At 39.4% G+C, this 21,206-nt stretch overlaps 2 protein-coding genes across 5 annotated transcripts; one reads left to right on the top strand and one right to left on the bottom strand.

Moving 5' to 3' along the window:
- Positions 1-111: 111 nt before the first annotated feature.
- On the bottom strand, positions 112-4,862 carry SIKE1 (suppressor of IKBKE 1). Of its 4 annotated transcripts, XM_071768615.1 has the most exons (5): positions 4,138-4,862; positions 3,960-4,065; positions 3,353-3,495; positions 2,442-2,555; positions 662-2,048 (listed from the first exon to the last, which is right to left on the bottom strand). In XM_071768615.1, the coding sequence occupies exons 1-5, from the start codon at positions 4,294-4,296 to the stop codon at positions 1,959-1,961; spliced, it is 612 nt and encodes a 203-aa protein (XP_071624716.1). In that variant the 5' UTR covers positions 4,297-4,862; the 3' UTR covers positions 662-1,958. The 4 variants fall into 4 exon arrangements, with proteins under 4 accessions (XP_071624715.1, XP_071624716.1, XP_071624717.1 ...); XM_071768614.1 differs by lacking the exon at positions 662-2,048 and adding an exon at positions 112-460 and having other exon boundaries at positions 3,960-4,432; XM_071768616.1 differs by having other exon boundaries at positions 662-2,068; positions 3,960-4,432.
- Positions 4,863-10,349: 5,487 nt separating this feature from the next.
- Positions 10,350-21,184, top strand: LOC139807535 (bile acid receptor-like). The gene is made up of 11 exons (XM_071768601.1): positions 10,350-10,574; positions 14,967-15,093; positions 15,863-16,219; positions 16,809-16,949; positions 17,999-18,138; positions 18,228-18,332; positions 18,430-18,529; positions 19,642-19,770; positions 20,212-20,325; positions 20,720-20,833; positions 20,946-21,184. The coding sequence occupies exons 2-11, from the start codon at positions 15,030-15,032 to the stop codon at positions 21,182-21,184; spliced, it is 1,503 nt and encodes a 500-aa protein (XP_071624702.1). The 5' UTR covers positions 10,350-10,574; positions 14,967-15,029.
- The last annotated feature ends 22 nt before the right edge of the window (positions 21,185-21,206 follow it).

Genomic DNA, 21,206 nt, shown 5'->3' with positions numbered 1-21,206 from the left:
GCCTCCCCGGCAAGGGGGATCGGCGGCTGTGGCACTGCCAGGCCCCTTGCGGTCGGGAACCCCGCTGCCTGCAGCTCTAACCCCGGCACGGGGCGGGCGGGGCGTACGGGAAGGGAAACAAGCACGGCTATCGGTTAAGGCAGCACCGAGCTAAAGGCAGATGCTTCGTGTCTCGATGTCAAGGACGAGCAGACCCAGAATTCCCAGTCCCGGAGCCTGAGACCGGTTTTCAGCACGAGAAGAGGATGCTGTAAACGGCGCAGTAGCCCGTGGAGAGTCTGTACAACCAGACATTGTTACAGGTTCTGTACTTGCAGATCCAGCAGTAAATGGAACACATTTACACTTCCTGTGCTAATTATGGCCCTCTAAGAATAATAAGCTCATCAGTCAAAGCTATTCTGTTTCCATTTTTTCAGACTGGACAGCGAGTTGCCAATTACAGGTATGTTAACCTACACTGGGATAACAAAGGTAAAATTGCATCATTGCAGGAATTTCAGCGAATGTTAATTTAAGAGAGATAAAATGCAACTTTTGGGGGCATCTATCTCATTCAGGCATGGTAAATATTACAGGGGGTGTGAAATACTTGGGTACATGCAGAGCAGATGGAATTATCCACAGGATTCACACAACAGAATACACTCGAGAAAATAACTGCCCATTGGGGCTTTTTATTCCCTCTTAAATAATTTGTAATGGAAAAGGATTGCATTCAGGAACACTCCTGTACAGAAATCCCTTGAATCTACCACACAATCTTGCTGAATATTGCAAATGGTTTCAAGAACATGTATCTTAAGAAGCACAGGAACATAAATCACCTTCTGCATTTATCAAAATTCTCTCTTGGGGAAAAAAGTGGCATGAAAACTTAATATTGAAAATTAGATGTTTGCTGTTCTTGGAAGATCATTCCTTGATCACAGGTAAGACTGACAGAAATCTTTATATAAAAATGCCATTAGAAATATTGCAATATTGACAACTCTACAATTCTAATTTCACTCAATATAGGATTCTGCAGTAACTACTAACATCTGTCACTAGGCTTACCTGTGATGTAACATTAAAAACATGTCTACATGGGGTTTTTTGGATTAGTTTAGAGGCAGACCTCGGCTCACTCTTCCTGAAATTTAAAGTGGTGGGAGGCCAGAGAGCTCTGATCTGACAGTGCTGTGTTCTGTGCAGAGTTTGAGCACACTGCCTTCAGATCATAGCTAGCCAGTATCCACAAACCTTGGAGCACTGGTTCAGTCAGAACAGGTCTACCCATAAAGAAAAAAAAAAAGGTAAGATGCAAAATGTCCTTCAGAAACAAACAGACATCAGAAAGGGTTGTCCCCTCTGATTTTCACCCATAAATCAATGTAAAGTATGCTCCTTATACAAGTTACTACTTTCAGTGCTCCCCTGGCTATCTGCTGTACTCTTGCTTTCCAACTTTTGTCCAAGTGATGCTAACCCAGCTAAATACTGAGTAGCAGCTCTCTGAAGCAAGACAAAAGCTCTGCATACCTGCTTTGTGCAAGCGGAGCAAAATGTGTACCTACTATAAACAATGTAATTTTTCTGCAATCTCTTGTCCTTTCTATTAAGTAATCACAACCCGCATTATGTTCTGTAGCTACTGGCAAGGTGGATTTCAATGCCATTTGCATATCCGGAATTATTATCTTATTTATTTCCTTGAAATGAGGAAATAAGCTATCACAACAGAGTACACATCACAAGTACTTCATTGTTAAGCATCTGTATGCTGCAGCAATGCAAGCCTTTAGCATCAAGGGTATGTAGTATCAGAAAAACGCAGAGAAAAAAGCCCACACATTTTGAAAGATAAAACAAACATACAAGAAAACACCTGAAAGAACAAATCAAACCCCATCCTTGCAGGGTAGTTTCATAATAGTCTCTGAAGTCAAGATTTGGAGATAAGGTTATTTTGTGACCTAAGCTTCACAGTCAGGCAGATCTTCTCTCCCCACCTCAAAAGACTCTTTGCTGATTGACAATAATTCACGCAGCTCTTTGTTTTCAAGCTGCAAAATCAACATTTTTTCTGAAATAGAAATGAGCTAATTTACAGCTAAAGTACTATAACAGAAGAGAACTCTCACAAATACAGGACAATCTTTAAATAGCCACACTCCTTTAAAGCTAAACAAAATACTGACTTTGTAAAGTAAGCATTAAAACAACATGAGAACCACCCCATGTAAAGCTTATCTTTTCTTTCTGGCTTCCTTTATATATATGTGTATATATAAAAATATCAAGAACTTGAAAATAAACAATCACATTCTCTATTTCTTGATCCCACCCCCAAAATGTTGTTATAAAACCCTGACACGTACAAATATAAAGTCCAGAGTAAGTTAAATCTAGAGACTCCCAAAGCATGATCTATCTTTAGCAATTGTATCTGTTCTTACCTCCAACTGAGCTAGTTTCTCCTGAACTTTAAAGAACTGATCATCATCGACTTGAATAGCTTTTCTCATCACATCTCCCATCTCACATATTCTGTCTATTTGACTTTCAATTTCCTGAAAGACATAAAAGTAATATATTTGATATATTCAAGCAAAAATAGCAGTAATAATTTATCCCTTTCTAAATAAATCACTTTAATTTTCTTAATTTGGATTATTTTCCCAGTTCAAATTTCAAGTGTTTCCTCCTAAGCACTTGCAATCCTTTCTAACTTGCATAATATTTCAAGACTGAAACAGGTACCTTATTGTTGTGAGTCATCAGTGAAAATAGTTAATAGAATCACATCTGCCAGGCAGATAAGGCCCCCTTAGTTATCAAGACTGAAATGACTTCAAGACTGACTGAGAAAACAGATTCAGGAGGTCTGAAGTCATTGCACCAAGTGCTGATGAAACGACACTTTTAGAACAATGCACAGAGTACCCAGATTTACAAACATTTGGAAATTATGATTCTTAAAAATTAAACATACTGCAGCTCACAGAGAATTAGGAGATTCTCCCTCTGCTTCAGTTACTGAACAGGAAGAGTAACAATTCTGATTATTTTAATTTTACTGTGTGGAATCATAAGCATTAAGCTTAAACCAGGGAATTTACCACCTAGTGTATACAAGCCTTCACCTGGGCCATAAAAGTATTAATGCTTTTCAGCGTCCTCTGTGGTATCTGTTACAACCTGTATGCAGTAAAATGAACAAAGAAAAAAAAATACCAGCCAAGAAAAGACAAGAATTTCAGAAAACATTTTGGAACAGAAACATGACTAGAAACAAAGGTGGTCTGAAAGCAAGTAAGAGGCAGGGAAGAGGGGTCCCGAGGCCTCTTCTGTCATCACCCCACCTTACCAAGGAATTAGCCTGATGAACTTTCAAGACTGGTTGTGCATCTTCAGCTTTTCTCCCCTGCAAAAGCTGTAACATCTGCTTTCTATATTTACTCATTATGAGCTCTAATGCATCTTGGTGCTCCTCCAGCGAGATCCACAGCTCTGCAAAATACAGTATGTTATTGCCACACACAAAAAGCACATTTTCACAGGGGGTGGCAGATGCCCAGAGCTACTCAGTACCAGCTTAGTTCGTGCTGGGGCTGCTGGCGGCCAAACACCCCAAACTAGCCAAGCAGCCAGCTACGCTGTCGCTTTCCACAACGGGAACCCAGCGACCCTGACAGAAGACAACACAGCCGCATCCCGGGTCCTCGAGGCGAGACCCCTTTTGCCCATGGGCTCCTCTGCACATTTCCCCCCTCCCCAGTGAACCACCCAGGAAGCCCCCGAGTCCCCCCCAGCGCCCTCCGCCAACCCCCCACTCCCGGCTCTGCAGTACCACCCCCCCGACTCCCCATCCCCACGAACCGGCACCCCACGACATGCCCCTCCACCCCCGCCAGCAGCGCCCCGGAGTCCCGGGCTCCCCCGCACTCCCCCGCCGGGGCGGCGGCCAGGCTCACCCCGGTTCTCCTGCTGCAGGTCGCGAATCTGCGTGTTCTCCTGGGACAGGAGGACATGCGGCCGCAGCCGGGACGGGTCTGCCTGTTCCGCCGGGGCGGCCTGGCCCTGCGGAGACACGGCGGTAGGTCCGCGCCCCACGGCCCGCCCCGCTCGCCCGCGCCCGCCGCCCGTTCCCACCTTCTCGGTCCAGGCCGCGCCCGCCTCCCTCATGGCGGCTACGCGCTGGTGCAGAACGGCGGACTGGTCGATGAGCGACTCGGCAGCGGTGTCGTGCTCCTTCAGCCGCTCCAGCAGCGTCTTCGCGTCCGTGAGGATCTTCTCGATGGTGCAGGTCATGGCGGACGTCAAGGGGAGCAGCAGCCGCTGCCTCAGCTCCGCGGCAGCCCCATCCCCGCCGCGCCCCCCGCGCCCCGGCCGCTGCCGCCACCCGCGGAACAGGGAAGCCGCGCGCGTACGACGCCTCTACCGCTTCCGGCCGCCGCGAGGCATCGCTGGATCGCCGCTCGATCGGTGCGCGGAGGCCTGGGGCCGGGTGGGCCGCGACCGCCAGAGGGCGCCCCCCGCCGCGCGCCTGTGCCCCTCAGCCGGGATGGTGCGGGGTCCCGGGATGTTGCCGGGGCCCGGGGTGGTGGCGGAGTCCCGGGGACCGAGGCAGCGTGGAAGGAAAATCCGGATCCCTGGAGCCTGCGCTGGACTCGCCTGTCCGCGGGGCGGGAGGTTCCAGCCCCTCGCTGCTGCCTGCCTCACGCTGGCGGCCTCGGGTCCCAGCGGCCTCGCGCCGCCCGCCCGCAGCTCCCAAGGGTCCGAGTTGGAGATGAGATCCGAGTTGTGGAGGCGATGAGTCTGGAGTGTGTCAGGACACGGCCCTAGGAAGCATCTCGCTCGGAGCAGAGCTGCTTTGCAGGGCAGTCTGTTTACAGAAGAACACATATCCTTGACCCAGGGGGTCTGCTTATCTTTTCAAATGCTCCCTTAAACAGTGTGTGATAAATTCTGGTCTGAGCTCTGTGGAGCTGTCATCTTATCTAATGCTGCTGTTTGTCCCTTTTAACAGTAAACATCCTCTCCTCAAGTTAAAATAACAAGCTTTGTAATGCTGACTTCTTTCATATCTATTTGCTAACTAAAGCTACAGTTGGAGATCTCTGATATCCTTGATGCTTTGATTAATTTTGTAGGACAAGGCTTTTTTTATTTAGTTACGTGCTTTTTTGTTTTCAACAGTAATACATGTTTTAACAGGAATCCCTTTTACTTGAGTCATATTTCAAGTTTAAATTCCCATTCAGACAAACGTAAGAAAAAATCTAGGATGCTTTATCAGATAAAAGTTTCTTTATGATCCCTGAGATAAGCAATCTCAGTGCAGAAGTGCAGAAGTAGAGGCAAGCAAGGGAGATGTGGAGCAGCACTGCTGTATCAGACTTTCATTTCAGGATCGGTTCAGTCCCTCCATGGGCCTCTTGAAATAAAATTGCAGAATGAGAAGAAGATGGAGTCCATAACACTACCACCACACAGTGCTTCATCTTGTATTCTCACTCCAGGATGTGTCTCACCCCCTCTGCAGCAGCTCTTTTGACACAGAATCATTTGCCAAAGGACAGTAGAGCAAGCTAGTGTGGCGCCAGGATGCAGATTGGATCCCAGCAGGACAAAGCTCCTTGATTTAAATTGCTGGGAATGCTTGTCACCAAAACTTCTAGTATGCAGCAACAGAGCTTAAACAAATCAATGGATGATCATTTTCTGAGTAGTGTTGTCTTATAATTCCTGTAGCTTATCACATCAGTTCTGTATAAACTGAAGAGAATGTATAAATTTGGCCTCTCAAAATTTTTAGTGTTTAACTTCAATTCTATTAACCACTTCTGTATGTGTACAGAGTGAAAAATGAGGTTACAAGAGGTTAATGTTTTAATGCTTTTAATAACTCTTAACCACATGGCTGTATTTTGTCAAATGCAACATGGATTTTTTTCTAGCAGGAAAAGTATATGCTAGATAGAAGCATACTGAGGATCTCCAAAACAGCAAAGCTGCTACAGAACCAGTTCTAGGCCATCTTTGAAAAATCAGAAATAGTATTTCTGTGATGGAATAAATACATAGCATTTCTGAGTATGGCTGAGGAGGTTATTGCTCACAGTAGTAACATAAAAAAGGAAAGAAATCTCGACAGACCAGAAGCACAGAAAAAGTCATTAAACAGACACAGCACAGAATCCTGAGCACAACATAGTATCTGTAAACCTGGGACGAGTTCAGGCATCGTTACTGAAGATGTTAAAACAATGTGCACTGGGTAGTGCCTGTTACATCCAGAAACTGGCAGTGGAATAACTAATGGATAGTCATGCACATAGGCATCGACCAGTAGGAAATGGCAACATCTATGAGAGACTGAGTGGCATCAAAATGCTGGAAGTAGATGGAGGAATAAAGGACATATTTCTAGGATGGAAATTTCCTAGGCTTTGTTAGAAGTCATGCTAAAGTGTGGTCAGCACTGAAAAATTTTGGCTGAATCTCTGAAAGCACAATTCTCACATAGGAATGCAGAAGCCATTAATTTTTCAAAAGCTGAATGTGATGCTTCTCATTTACACTACAAGCCCCTCTTCAAGTATCTAACAGTCAAATACTTCAGCAGCTACAGTTTGTTTAAAAAGCAAAACTGACCTCTCTCACACCACACACCTAACACTTTTCAACTGTTTGCTTTTAAAATTAAGCAATGGTGTTAAGACAATCATTAGCTGCTGTCACAATTTCACTGGAATTGCTCTCAACAAAATCTGCAGCACAGAGACACACAGAGGAGGCCAAGTGAATCCTCTTCTTCCACTTCCTAAACTATACTTCAAGGTGGATTACTGTTGCACAAAACAGAGTCATTCTGTGACAAAAATTATTACAAAAAAATTTGGTCATATTTTTCATCCTAATTACCCTGCTTTGATAAGTCTTAGTCACCCATTGCAACACAGCATTTAAATTTATGAATCTAATATTCTTTTTACTATTAAAACAAAAGTCCTTAAGATGGAATCCAGGCTGCAAAAAAGAAAAAACATTATCATTGATAAATGGATATATCCAGCTCTTTCAGCCTCTCAGCAGCAAGACTCCACTGCTGATAAAATGCTGACCAAGGGATTCCTATATAATTATTTTGCAATGCTTAATACAGAGTGTCAAGATATCGTGCTTTATGGAAATTTGGTCCAGGACTTGGATTCTTTTTGCTTTGCTTACAAAGAAGTACAGTAATTTAAGAACCTCTGTTGTTAAATTTACATTTACAAGTACTGCCTATGAAAGATGAAATCTGAGATCATTGCAGAAGATTGTAATCAAGCTTTAGTTGATATCTTTACTTTATTCCACATTGTGCCTTGATGAATACAGATGCACTGGAGCATTTTATTGACAAATCTTGGTCTTTCCGCCAAGGGGAAACATAGATTTGACACAGGGTATTGAGAGATGGAAATGTAAGGATACCCACAGATTTTGTAATTGTTGAATGGATGGGCTTATTAGTACCTGCTGTACCTTCAGGTACTCAGACTGCCCTACATACAAAGCTTAAGAAAATCCACAGAAGGAACAGGAACATTTTGCAAGCTGTCTTGAGATTTTCAAGTAAGTTTGAAGAAGTTTGGCTCTCTCATTACAATTCTACATGAAAAGCCTACAGGTAAATGCATAGTGAAGATAACCAACAAACAATAATCAAAACCACCTCCTACAAAAGATATGCATGATGTTCAAATTAAGTATTTCTGCTGAGAATCAAGAGTGCAAGATAACACCAACCTGCACAAACGTTAGCCACTCACCCGCACCATACAGAAAATCCTAATGCAGCCAGAACCATTGCGTCTTTTAGAGATTAATAAATAATCAAAAAGAGTGTTAGCAGAAAGCTTGCAGTTTTTTAATGAGTTCCTTAGCAAATTGTAGATGCAAGTAGCTCTTAGAACACAACATTTTTGGCACAAATTTGTCTGTCAGTGTATTTGATGCCTCTAAAACATTTTATTCCTCCAAAACAAAAGTAGGAAAAGATTATGCTAGATCATTTTAATATATAAATTCTGTTGTTAATCTTCAGCTTTCTTTAATGCTGTGCAGAACAGTTGACTAACAGGAGAGACTTAATCCTATAATGAAATAATCTGTGTTCCAATATAACCTTTAACTCACATATAACAACGATTACTGTAATTAGTAATTAGTTTTCCAAAGGCTCCCAATTGTTTAGTATTTGACTCTTGCTTTCATCATTTAATGATTTACAGTAATGAGCTGGACAAACAATATTTTGTACTAAAATGGCCAAAATAGTTGTCCAGGCATCACTGCCCTTACGTGACAGATCTCAGATGTTTTTGTGGAAAGTTAGCCAAAAGCAATAGACAATGCCATCACTTCTGTTTCATTTTTATTGAAAAAACATCAACAAAGTGACCATAATTACTTGTAGTCAGAGTCTCAGTAGCTTTTGAAGGACTGTTGTTTTTCTGAGATTCTGCCCTTTGTTTAAGTTTTGTTTGACAAATGCTTTATAAATGAGCAGAAGAGGTGGTTTATGTTTCATTAATGAGGCTGATAGTGGTTAATTACTGAAGTTATATAAACAATCCAATACCAGATCAAGCTGAATGGGTCAGTTATGTAGAGAAGATCCAGCTGGAGTACATATGATTTCATTTAACTGTTCAGATTCCAAACAAGTTACAGAGATCTAGAATCTCTAGTTCAGATGAACAAAGAATTCTGCTTAGCTTGAAAATTAATTATTTCAACAGGTATTGATGTGGGGAAGCTCTTTCTTGATTTGCAGTTTCAGGACTCATCAGATTCTTAGACCAAACTGCATAAATGCCATTCTGTGTAGATTAGACTGCACAGAAGCTCCCAGTTTACACTAATGATGGAAATGAGGCTGCCACAGTAGTGCAATGCAAAGTGTTCAGGTTGGATTGATGTCATTGGGTCTGATTATCTTATATGAAAAACATTCATGTCCATTTTTTTCCACTTCAGTGCCACTTCTAGATGTGAGGAGTCTCATGACATGAACTTGCTCAGATAATCTTTTCAGGCTATATCCAGGAGCAGCATTTTGTTTACTCACCTCTAGTAAAGCATGCTTGAAGTGTGTGATTATTTTCTAGGCATGTTACAGATCAGAGATTTTATCAATGTTTTACAAACCTAATATATGTCAGGAAAAACGACAAAAAATAGAGATGGAAGAGATTTCAAGAGTCCTTTTTTCTCCTCTACAGATCAAAATAATTCAGAGGCAACAATTCCTAAGTTCTACCTAAGTAAGGTAGTCCAACTTATCTTCAAAATATAAGGATTGCACAGGCAAGTTATTTTAGTGTGTTCTTAACCACCATAATTCCTTTCTCTAGTATCAAATTTAAATCTTCCTTAGTCATGAATAACCTTTTTATTTCTTGAGTCTTTATGAGCATGTAAAAATTATTTTCCTCTTCTTAACAGTTAGTTACATAACACTGGTGGGTATTCAGGTGTCCCATTTTTATAGTCACACAAAGATCTGAATAGAAGTTATCTGTTAAAATAATGTAAATTTATGTATTTAACACAGACCAGTCACCTGGTCTGAATCACTGCACGGCTATGTAAAACAGTTTTCTTACCAGAGCTATGAAGACAGTATGTGGGTTGGAGTAAATGACCATGAGCTAATACTTATGTGGCACTGCAGTTAATTTCTACAACAACTTTAGGTTCTTATATACATATTTTACAAATTTAATTTATGCTGAATCCCCCAGGTTTTCTAACACAGAACAAAACAGGGATTAGATACCTTTTGAAAACCTGGGCTTCAGTCTGAAGTTTCCTGAGGCTTTAAATACCCATGTCCCACAGGTACATTTGAACAGCTTACCAGTTAGGTATCTTTTATCAGAAAAAGTACTAAAGCAAAGTCAGTAGTATTTAAAAGCTGAAGGCAACATTTTACAATCTTCTGCTTGTTTTTCCAACTTTCATAAGAAAGGCTGAAAAGTTGGATGAAACACCCAATGGTATATGCTAAAGACATGCTGTTTTGAAAAAAATGTTAGTTGTAAAAATTGTTAATTCAGTTTTACCAGTGAGGTTTTTTGAGATTTAAGTTGCTATACAGGGCTGCTTTTAACAGATCTGCATAAAACAGTTGTCCCCAAAGACATTATCCATTAACACTCAGACATGTCAATGCAAAGCAATCAAAATGGGAGAATTTTAAATTCTAACAAGAAAGCAGAATATTTAGTAATTGGACAGGGAGAACTCTGGAATCAATGACGTGAGGGTCCCTATGGCCTCTGTCCCTGATGACCCAGTTATTATTTGATTTATGTGGACTTGCAGCTGCCCTTGCTTCGACCCTAGAAAAGACTGTGTGGGAAGTTTGTGTCTCAGAGCTGTAGCATTGCTCTGCAGAGTGTCTGGAGCCTAGTGTATGCACAGAAGCTGATAAATAGGGAAAAGGCCCAGTTCGCTCCAGCTGGACTCAGAGCTAGGATCAACGCTGCAGCCCAGCAGACTCAACTCTGGAAGCAAGATACTCAGGAGCTTCTGTAAGTATTTCATTTACTTCTCTGAATGCTCTGGGATTACAAATTGTTGCTCTAGCCATAAATCAATTTGTCATGTGAAAATATTTCAGGCGCTGGGCTTTTTTTCTACTTTTTACTTCTTTTTTCCTTTATTTTTTTTTAATGGCCAACTAAAGGAAAATACAAAACACGCACTTTTAAATTTGGTATCCTACTGCCAAGAATTTGTTCCAACAGTTCTTCATTTAATATTACCTGAAGTAAAACAACTTTCCATTTCAACGAATTGTTTCCCTTCCCTGAAATACCTGGAAAACTGTATGTTTCAAACAACCTCTGGCCTTGTATTTTACGATGTATGAGTATTATGCCTTGGAAATAATAATTCATGGGGTAACAATTGCAAAGGAAAGCTACAGGATAATTGCAGCAACATGGTCATTAGTGACATAAGCCAATTACTATTATGGTTATTAAATTATAAGAAAGAACACAATGATAAGTGGGATTTCTTCAAAGAGCAACTTTGGGGAGCTCCTGGCACATTAAAGCTGGGAGAAACAGATAAATAAGCTGCATAGAGGATCAATCAACTGATCCTACAAAATCATTCTTTAATTACGGTAATCAGTGATTATTCAATTGCTTGAGTGAAACTGAATAAATCACCTGGCATCACACATAGTTGCCACCAACTGTCCTAAGTTAATTTTTTTTCTAGGTTTTGGTTTAAAGTTCACAAAATAAAAAATTAAACTATGCTTTCCAGAAGCAAAGAAAGTACAGTGAATAACACCAAGATTAAAATGCGCAACCTACTTTCACTACATGATCATTAATCTGCCACAAGGTCTGTTAAATAAGTGTTGAAAACTTTCAGCTTGAGTTCCTAAAATCCCCTGTAAACAAGAAATTTCCCTGTGACTCAACTGTCAAAATATTTACACTAGCAGTTAAAGTACTGTCAATACAAACGTCTTAAAGAGACCCCTGGAGCCTCTTCTACAAGTATGTTCTGCATCTTAATAAAGTAACCCAATAATATGTTACTCTGTGATATAATACTTCATATGAATTACAAAACCAACATCTTTCACCTTAAAAAAAGAAATAAATAGATGTACTGTATGTATTCTAGTCTCAACATGTGTATTCTGTGAAGTGACTGGTTTGTGATTCTGCTTTTGTCAATTAAGTGCTTTTTGCTTTTTTCTTTAATGGCTTTCATCTTTGACAAATTGAATAGTTTTTCAGTTCAGACTAATAACTGAATGTTGCTCAAGTTCTGTATTAGATGGATAACCAGCCTCTTCAACTAACACACATTCCAGTTTATATCAAACTTTATTAATTCAGAAGACTGATTACTGTCACAACTAAGCCTGTAGAAGCGTGACATTTTCAAACATGCTTAAGCAACCTAGAGTCTAGGTTACATCTTCTGATAAAATAAAATTAATTAAATTATACCACTTGTAGAGGCTTTTAAAATTAAAACCAAACAACTTTCTCCCCTCAAATGATCAGAATATCACACATGAAAACACCCAGCAGAAGTAGCTGAGGGGAAGGAAAAGCAGGGAATATGTGCCTTTATGCAGAAAACATTGTCTTTGAAATAAGTATGTCTGACTAAGGACAAAAGATTTTCATTCTGTGTTACTGATTACAAGTCCACAAAGCAAGTTACTAAAAAATTAATCTTTTTTTCACAGTTATTTCAATTTTTTAGGCTAACCTTTATGCATCATCTCTGGAAATGTATTTTTCTTACTTCCTTTTGAAAACACACATATGCAAAGCATATGGCTGTATTTTGAGTACACAGAAAAGAAAAAAATTAACACAAAATATTTTGGTTTGGGAATGGTATAGCTGTCCCAAACACCCAAAGCTACTACTCCAATCTTACTTCAACTTTGCCCAAGTTACTATGTTTTGAAAACTACAATTGGACATATATGCTGCATTCTGTCATGGATTTCACGACTTCACAGCATGCAGCTGAGCTTTGTGTGCATGCAGAATTTACTTGCCTGCATGACAAAGGGTTAACGACTGTAAGTGTGAGTTAAGAAGCTTCCTTTAGGTCATGGTTCACTCCCAGGGAGGTGTCAGAGCTCATCGACAGCTACTGAATTTTTAGAGACCAGCATATAATGCATAACAAAATTTCAGCCAGTCCTAGAGTTCAGATGAGGCTTCCCTGCTGCTGGCCAACTCATACCTAAAGGGTGAGGCAAAGATGTAACACAAGACTATGGTGGTCAGTCTTACAAATAATCACGAATTTGTGTCCTACAAAATGAAGTTCCCTCCTTACAAATCTTATTCTGCTCTTTATATATTTTTGTTTTAAAAAGCTCAATTCTGTTTTATATCGTAAGAACAAGCTTATAAGGCTAAATTCTCAAGTGTCTGAAAATGAAACACTTTATATTCATGCACAGGCATAAACATTAAGTCTCAAATCAAGACAATGTAGCATTCGTCAAATAACCACTAGTTTTACTATTGATACTGCTGTAACATCCTCTTACTTTATGAGTTTCATTTACAAAGTATCATGCTAAGCTGGGAAATCTGTGGTTACTACTGGTCACTGTTATTAGCAATAAAAATCAATGAGTAGGCCTATATATTGTATTCTATATATATTCTAAATCTATTCTCCTATAGTACCCATATTGAGTACATTTTGCCTAATAAAAGCCTGCTTCCAAGTTTTATAATAAAAAAAAATCACCTTGCATTTGGTAACATGTACTTCATACTTCCCCAAAAATAATTTTAACAGAGTGGATCAGTGTAATTTTATTTTAGCCTGTATTTCTTTATCATTTTTATTTAAAGGAACCAGTGGAATCCAGAAACACATTTATTCAGCAGATACCCATTTTTTTTTGAAAAATGTAGACTTTGACCAGGCCAAATTGATCTAAGTGATAAGGATCTCATGATTCAGTGAGTCATTTCTCTTTCAAACAAATATTTACTAGCAGAGATAACAAAAAAATCAGCATTCCAACCTCACTGCATCTTACCACCTTCTGCTGACAACACAAAAAGAAAGTATTCAGTTCCAAAGATATGTCCAGCTTGGGGGGAAGGTGTGTGTGTATTTAAAGACATGACTTCAGTTCAAATTCCCTGAAATTATATATTCACTTTTTCAGCTGTAGCTAGGTATAGATATTGCACAAAACCTAATATATGAGGTTTTGGGGGAAGATCTTTAAGCTGTAAATTCTGTAAATTTGCTGTAAATTCTGCAAGGGGCACATACAGGAGAATCATGTTGCACTTGTAGGAGTTTGATTTCTTGATACTTGCCATTTTCAACTTTGTTTGCCTTTCCCATCTGCTCAGGAAAAGCCTATGAATAGTTCACTGGCAAATTGTCTTGTGAAGTCCTTACAAAATGGGCATCAGATACAACACACTTAAGCAGTGATAATGTCATACATTCCACACATGCAAGAGGGACAAGAGGGCAAGGAAAATGTTTCCTCTTTACCTCTTTAGTTGCTACTCCATATTAGAGGCTATCTAAACACAACCCCAATAAAAACTCAACCCCATCTGATGTTGGTGTCTCTATATTTTTTTTTTTCTTAAAACTTCTTTAAGAATTTTTAGAACATGATTCTTCAGGACTTCTTTATAAAGTGAAATTACTGAAAAATAAGGTAAGCTTTGAGTTCAAAGAACAGTAGCTATTCTGCAAGGGACATAGAAAAGCTCTCTAGAGGGCAATACATCATGTATGAGACTGATTTTTTTTTTTTTTCTTCACTTTTAAAGGGATTCCAGCTCTTAAATTTGGAATATGATGTAAATTAGGCAGTGCTTAAGTGGGGAAAAGCTGAATTTGACTTAATAACAGAGTTTTTATAGGAAAAAGAGATATTCTGTGCTGGCCTTTCCAGATTATTTTCCTGTATTTACTTGATTCAAATTTGCATAACATGTGAATGAAGCAAATTCACTAAAAGCCCATCTTTGTGCAGAAAAAGAACATCCACTGCATCCACATTAGTGCAAATGCCCTGAGTCATTCTGAAAGCAAGGTTCTTCTATCCAGTGAAAATCCTTGTAATTGCTTCCTGAACTAAAAAACCTAACCAATTATTAGTCTGATTCCCCACATGATTTAGTGTAAAATTAGGAGCAAAACAGTTCTAAATATAACTCGGAAACTTAGGAATGGTCTCTATTGTGAATCTGTACTATTACAACAATCAAATGTTTCGCAACCTTGTTGCAAGGATTATGTGATGTTGCACATACCTCTGCTTTTCTTATGAACTGCAGACTTCCATCTTCTGGAGTTTTCTGCTTTTATCTCTTTAGCTAAGCCTACCCAGCAATTTGTTCTCACCTGATGTTTGTCTTATTTTTCCATTTCTGTAGGTTGCCTTCTTAGAAGTCTATCACACAGCAAAGTGAATTAAATAGTGCAGCTGGGAGCAGAATATGGCAAATGCATTTGTCACTGTACCTGATGGGTATTGTCTTCCTGAGCCCATACAGTACTATGGTGAGTAAAGCAAATTTCTTATTTTATGGAATACATCATAGTAAAATTAACATCTGTCCATTCTTGCACAAACTTTTTTCAGTACATCTCTGTTCGTTTAAAAGGGGTTGGATAAAATTAAAACTCTACAGACAGAATTGAATGAAGAAGCTCTCTTCATAATTCTGTACATACAATTTACCAAAACAAAATATCTTAACTATAAAGAATTGTATGTGAAAAAATACTAAATAAAAAAGTCTTCACTTTTTATTCCACTTCATTTCAACCAGAAGACTCCCGTCGCAGCAATTTTTACCACTCTGTAATTTCTGCACCATCCTTCTCAGGTGCTCGTTAGGTGACATTTTCAAAATTATACCTGAAATATGTGTCAGTAAAACATTTTGCTTATTAACAAATTCTCTTGCTTACAGGAAAATATTCTTCTGTAACAAGGACAACTAATAAAAACAACCTTTTGGTGTAAAATCAAAAGGTAGCTCTATCATCAGCTGGCAAGTGACATTCCATTGCATACTAACAAGAATTCAGTGGACATGACACTGCCCAAACCATTTTCTCTGTATTTAAAGTTTTACTTACAAACATTCCATGTTGCACATTTAAAAATAATGAGTCAGATGCCCTTCTGATGTATCAGAGAAACATATTTCTCTAATATTTATGATTAGATATTTAAGATATAAACCGTTTTAAAACTCTCGGGTAGCTGACACCAAAATATTATTCAGGGATTTATTAATTTTTCTATTTCTTCTGTTTCCAGATGTTTTACCAGAGCACATCAACTACGAGGTACAGGACACTGATTTTCAGGCTGGGCCATACTGCCAGTACTCCCCAGCTCCCATCCCTCCCCCAGTGCTGCAGCCTCCCCAGTCCCAGTACACCACATACAGCCTGGATCCCCTGTACAGCGAGGGGCCATGCAGCAGCAGCTGTGAACTGAGCAGCCCCCCTTTCCTGGCTGCCCACACTGATGATGATGGATACCAAGGACTGAAGCGGCCAAGATTAAACCACTCTTCTTTGAAGCTGAAGGGGCAGGAGGAGCTGTGCGTGGTGTGTGGGGACAAAGCCTCTGGGTATCACTACAATGCACTGACCTGTGAAGGCTGTAAAGGTAAGAGGGGAACAGGCTGACCTCTACCTGACCCAGCACTGTGGCCCCACGATGCTCAACATAATGTTCCACATCTGTGGTTTAAGCAAACAGATTTCGCTATTCTTTAAGTTGCTCCTACAGAGGATTGTCCTTTCTCTAAGGGACCCTTTATCTAACACACTCACTCCAGATTTACATTTTTATAACATTTTTTTAAGAAATGCTTTCACAGTGTTTATTTAATATGAGCATTTAATTGATTTTTGCTAGAATAGTGTCTGTTTAAGCAGGTGTTGATTTTCTCATGACCACTTATTCTAGATTGACGTCAGTGTTAATAACTGTATTAAATAAATAAAACCAAGTACTAATTACTGGCTATTTATATTTCAACTTGCTAAATGGGAGCTGTCTTTATCAGGCAAAAAATCAATTATTAATCAGAGTCAGAAAGAACAAGACAAAACTATGTTGTTAATAAGCAAATTTAAAATCAAAATAATGTAAAAAAAAGCAAACAAAAAAACCCCAATACACTTATTCTCTAAATCATTATGAGATGAATCTCATTAGATTTCTTCACTCATAACCTAATCCTTATCTGTAGGCTTCTTTCGACGTAGCATAACCAAAAATGCAGTATATCTATGCAAGAATGGTGGTCATTGTGAAATGGACATGTACATGCGAAGGAAGTGCCAGGAATGTCGCCTGAAGAAATGTAAAGCTGTGGGAATGCTAGCAGAATGTAAGTGCTCCTTTCATATTGGATACTTTACTAATCAACATGGATAAAACAAAAGTCAAACCCCTCTCCTCATTAGTGCCCAATGGTATCAGTCTAAACTTCATTTAGGTGTAAGAAAATTTAGCTTTGAGTCAGTAGCACTGTAGCATCTTCATCTGCAGAAACTCCCACAGCTTGGGAAATAACTTCTAATACAGCAGGACTACAGTTCAAAGACAATACTACCATCTTGAACCTTGACAGGACAGAAGTAAGCATATCAGATGTGCTTTTGTGTTTCAGAAACAAAAAAACAGTACAATAGTTTTTAATGAAAAATCCTCTCACTTGTATACACAGTCATAACCAAGATAACATAAGAAGACTGCAAACACTCAGGCCTTTGGTAGCTACTGAATGCTAAGTCACTGAATAAATAAGTTTCCTGGTTTTGCAGGCATAGAATCATAGGACAGCCATGGTGTGCAAACCATGAGTAGTTTGGAGTCAGTTGGAAGCTTGAACTAGGAGGGGAAAAAGACAGGGCAGCTGACTCAAGTTGGCTAACAGGTGTGCCCCATACCATAAATATCATGCTCATTACAAAGGGGAAGTTTGCTGAGGGGGGAAGGGCTTCTTCTCCCTGCTCTTCTCAAGGGGTAGCATTCCTGGAAGGTCTTGCTCATGAGGACAGATTTTTCTCTTTATTGTCATTGCTGTATGTTTACTGGGCTGAGTAAAACTTTGTATACTTAGCATTAGCAGAAGTGTTAGTTCTGCTGTTTCATTAAACCTGTTTTCGTTTCAACCCATGGGCTTATCGCTCATTTTCCATTCCCCTTCTCAGACTGGGAGGTTGCTGGGTGATAGAGCAACTGCTGTAGTTTAGGACCACATATGGGCTAAACATAGACAATACCACGTTGCCATATTCTTTAGGATGCACAGCTTCTTACAGGTGGTGGTTTGTGTGATGCAAAACTTGTTGTATCTGTAATAATAAAAGAGATTACTTCAAATTGTAATTATTAGAAAATGTACATATTGACACATGCTTCCATGCCTTACAGGTTTGCTGACTGAAGTACAATGTAAGTCAAAGCGACTCAGAAAGAATTTCAAACAGAAGAGCAGTTTTCTTTGCAACATAAAACTGGAAGATGAAGGACTGAACAGTAAGCATGTATCATCTACAACAAGATCTGGAAAAGTGGGATATTCTTCTACTTAAGATAATTCTTGTTACAGTTTACTTTTGCTCAAAGTCATTGTTACTTGATTGTTTTACTTTTTTAACAGATTCTGGAGAAGTTGGAACTTACTCCCGGGGAACATCAGCTTCTTGACCATATTGTAGCAGCACACCAAAAATACACGATTCCCCTTGAGGAAGCAAGGAAGTTTGTATGTATAAAGAACAATCATCCTTCATTGCTAAGTTATTATTATCCTAAGCACTGTATCTTGGTTTTATGAGATGTCTAAATGCTCTTTCATGCAGCTACAAGAAACTGCAAGTCCTGAGGAAAGTTTTCTCCATCTCTCTGAGACAGCAGTCATCCATGTACAAGTGTTAGTAGATTTCACAAAAAGACTTCCAGGTGATATTTTTTTTATTTTTTAATTTTTTTTATTTTTTATTTTAAGAGGTATAAACCACATTGATGACATGAATCTGAGAGAAGTAGGAAAATACAGCCTCCAAGAAAATTCTCATTCAATTAATTATTTTGTCTTCCAACTCTAATGATCAGTGTTACCATTTGCTTGCCAGGAGAACAAGTTTGAAGTTAATACCTCAAAAGCTTGTTATGATTTGGTTTCTCTTCCATCTATGACATGGAGTGTAGACATTTTCTGAAAATATGTGGACTTTAATACCATCCTCAGTTAATTACTATTATAACACATTCTCTGAAATCCACTTCAGTTCTCAATTTATTATAGTCATCAAGGAAAAAAACCAAATGTTCCTTCAAAGGAAAAGGCAATACAGCAGAGATTAACAGGTATTACTAATAATATTTTCCTTTAACAAATAACAAGGGGGCATGCAGTTAAATTCACTACCTTTCAATATAAAGTTGACAGAATAACACTTGTTAGGGAGGGTGTTTTCATTACTCTTAAAGTTTTAACTGACAAAAGACAGTCAGCACGTCTAAAGCAGATATTTGATGTAATTTAGCACTACTGTGGAAAAGATCTGAATGAATGGATAAGCTGTTTGGGTTTTTTATGTTATATATGATGATCTGATTAGGGTTAAGAGAAGAATGAAGTTCCTTTGCTCTTTAATAATAAGTGTGGATAACAAGTAGACAAAAGCTGAAATTTAAAAAAAAACAAAAACCAGATGTCAATGAATACAAAGAATATGCACACTCACTAAGGAATGTAGCAAATTTATAAAGTATTGGGCCACATGATGTAAGTCAGATATTAAGACATTTCCAATGAAGTCTAACTTAGTGCCAAAATTTTTCATGTGTCCTCCTGTGAATCTTCTAAAGCTGGGCACTGACAACTACACTTCTTCAATTTGCAAACTAGCAAGAAAGATCCCAACAGTCTTTGGTACATATGTCTTTTAACTATGGCTCCTCCTTTCTGGTAAAGGCACTTATTGAAAACATCATTCTATCAGTTCCTGCTAGGGGCTTAAATGCAGCCACAGTCTTCCTTTATGCTTCATATGTGTCTTTCTTTGCAGGATTTGAAAGTTTAGCCAGTGAAGATCAGCTTGCACTGCTAAAGGGGTCAACAGTTGAGGCAATGTTTTTGCGTTCAGCTCAAATGTATAACCAAAGAATTAGTGAATACCAACCATCAACAAGTGAAAGTAAGTTTGACTAGCAAGCTTTCTAGCTACACCAGTAGGAGGTTCTGCCACTTTGAAACAACTTCTGTTAATTTAAATCCACTTAATCTCAAATAATTTCCTATTCAACCATAGTGGTACTTAAAATAGTACCAGTAATTCCCATATATATTTTATAGGCTTTTTTCAAAGAGCAACAAAAAATTTTGTTTGCACAAATTGTGGGATGGATGGGTAATTACTATATTAATGACATTTTATATTGTGTCAAGTTTAACGTGAGACTTGGACGAAAAATAATGCAACAAATTAACTTGGAGCTAGATGCTAAAAAGAACAATGTCTTTCTACCTGAGTCTGGGAAACATTCACACATTTTCAAGTATTTATCTGCAAAGCAGAGGCAGACTAATTATTTAGTCACATTAAACTTATCTGGGAACTGGTGCTCTCTTGTTTCAGGTCAAGTAAGACTTTCTGATCATGGGACATGTTATGTTCAAAACCTTGATAAAAACATTTATTCCATGGAAATGTCTCACAATGAAGAGAGTCCAACTTCCACTACTACGACAGGTAACGGAGGTCTCAGAATCAAAATACTTGGGAATCTTTTGCTTTGCTGACCCTGTTCTTAATCCCAGTGAGCAACTAACACCATCGCTATGGGCACTGCTCATTATCTTCCCCTCCCCGCCCTTAAACTGCTTTGCTTCATCACCTCATGGAAAGGAAAGGTGGTGTTCATGTTTGTACATCTCCTTCGGTAAAACATTTATATATTCAATTCCACATTACAGCTCCAATCAAACTCCTGCTGCTACTTTAGAGATTAACATTGTTTTCACGAAATTTACTCTTTCATGCAATGCCAACAGCCTGTACAAGATTAGGGCAAACATAACGTGTAATGGCAGCGTCTGTTACTTCACTGAAATAATATGCTGGTTATTTTGTTTAACTTCTTCAGGTATAACTGAGGAGTTCATTACCGCGCTGTTTTACTTCTACAGAAGCATGGGGGAACTGAAAGTGACAGAGACCGAGTATGCCCTGCTCGTAGCAACAACGGTGTTTTTCTCAGGTAAACCGGGAGGCGAGTGGTTCCCGTTCGCCTCGGGCGCTGCCCGCGCTCCCGCAGCGGCCCGAGGTGCGAGATTGCCTGCTAACTGTACTCTCCCACGGCGCTCTCCCAGACCGCCCGCTCCTGAGGAACAAGCGGCACGTAGAAGAATTGCAGGAGCCGCTCCTGAGCATCCTCTACAAGTACTCGAAGATCCATCACCCCGAGGACCCCCAGCACTTTGCACGCCTTATTGGGCGCCTCACGGAACTGCGCACCCTCAACCACACCCACGCGGAAGTGCTGGTGACGTGGAGAACAAAGGACCCTCGGCTGACTTCCTTGCTCTGCGAGATCTGGGATCTGCAGTAGGCGACGACTACCCCCGCGGCGC

This window comes from Heliangelus exortis, chromosome 25 (assembly GCF_036169615.1).
Source record: "Heliangelus exortis chromosome 25, bHelExo1.hap1, whole genome shotgun sequence".
NCBI lineage: Eukaryota > Metazoa > Chordata > Aves > Apodiformes > Trochilidae > Heliangelus > Heliangelus exortis.
This window is presented reverse-complemented; position numbering and strand designations above follow the sequence as displayed.

What these genes read in the sequence shown, in the direction of transcription:
- SIKE1 (XM_071768613.1), bottom strand. Translation starts at nt 4,296, where the DNA reads ATGACCTGCACCATCGAGAAGATCCTCACGGACGCGAAGACGCTGCTG. An exon ending in TTCATCAGGCTAATTCCTTG is followed by an intron (nt 2,556 to 3,352) that starts GTAAGGTGGGGT and finishes TATGTCTTTCAG; the next exon opens with GAAATTGAAAGTCAAATAGA. An exon ending in AGAAACTAGCTCAGTTGGAG is followed by an intron (nt 2,049 to 2,441) that starts GTAAGAACAGAT and finishes TTGATTTTGCAG; the next exon opens with CTTGAAAACAAAGAGCTGCG.
- LOC139807535 (XM_071768601.1), top strand. Translation starts at nt 15,030, where the DNA reads ATGGCAAATGCATTTGTCACTGTACCTGATGGGTATTGTCTTCCTGAG. An exon ending in TGTGGGAATGCTAGCAGAAT is followed by an intron (nt 16,950 to 17,998) that starts GTAAGTGCTCCT and finishes CATGCCTTACAG; the next exon opens with GTTTGCTGACTGAAGTACAA. An exon ending in TTGAGGAAGCAAGGAAGTTT is followed by an intron (nt 18,333 to 18,429) that starts GTATGTATAAAG and finishes TCTTTCATGCAG; the next exon opens with CTACAAGAAACTGCAAGTCC.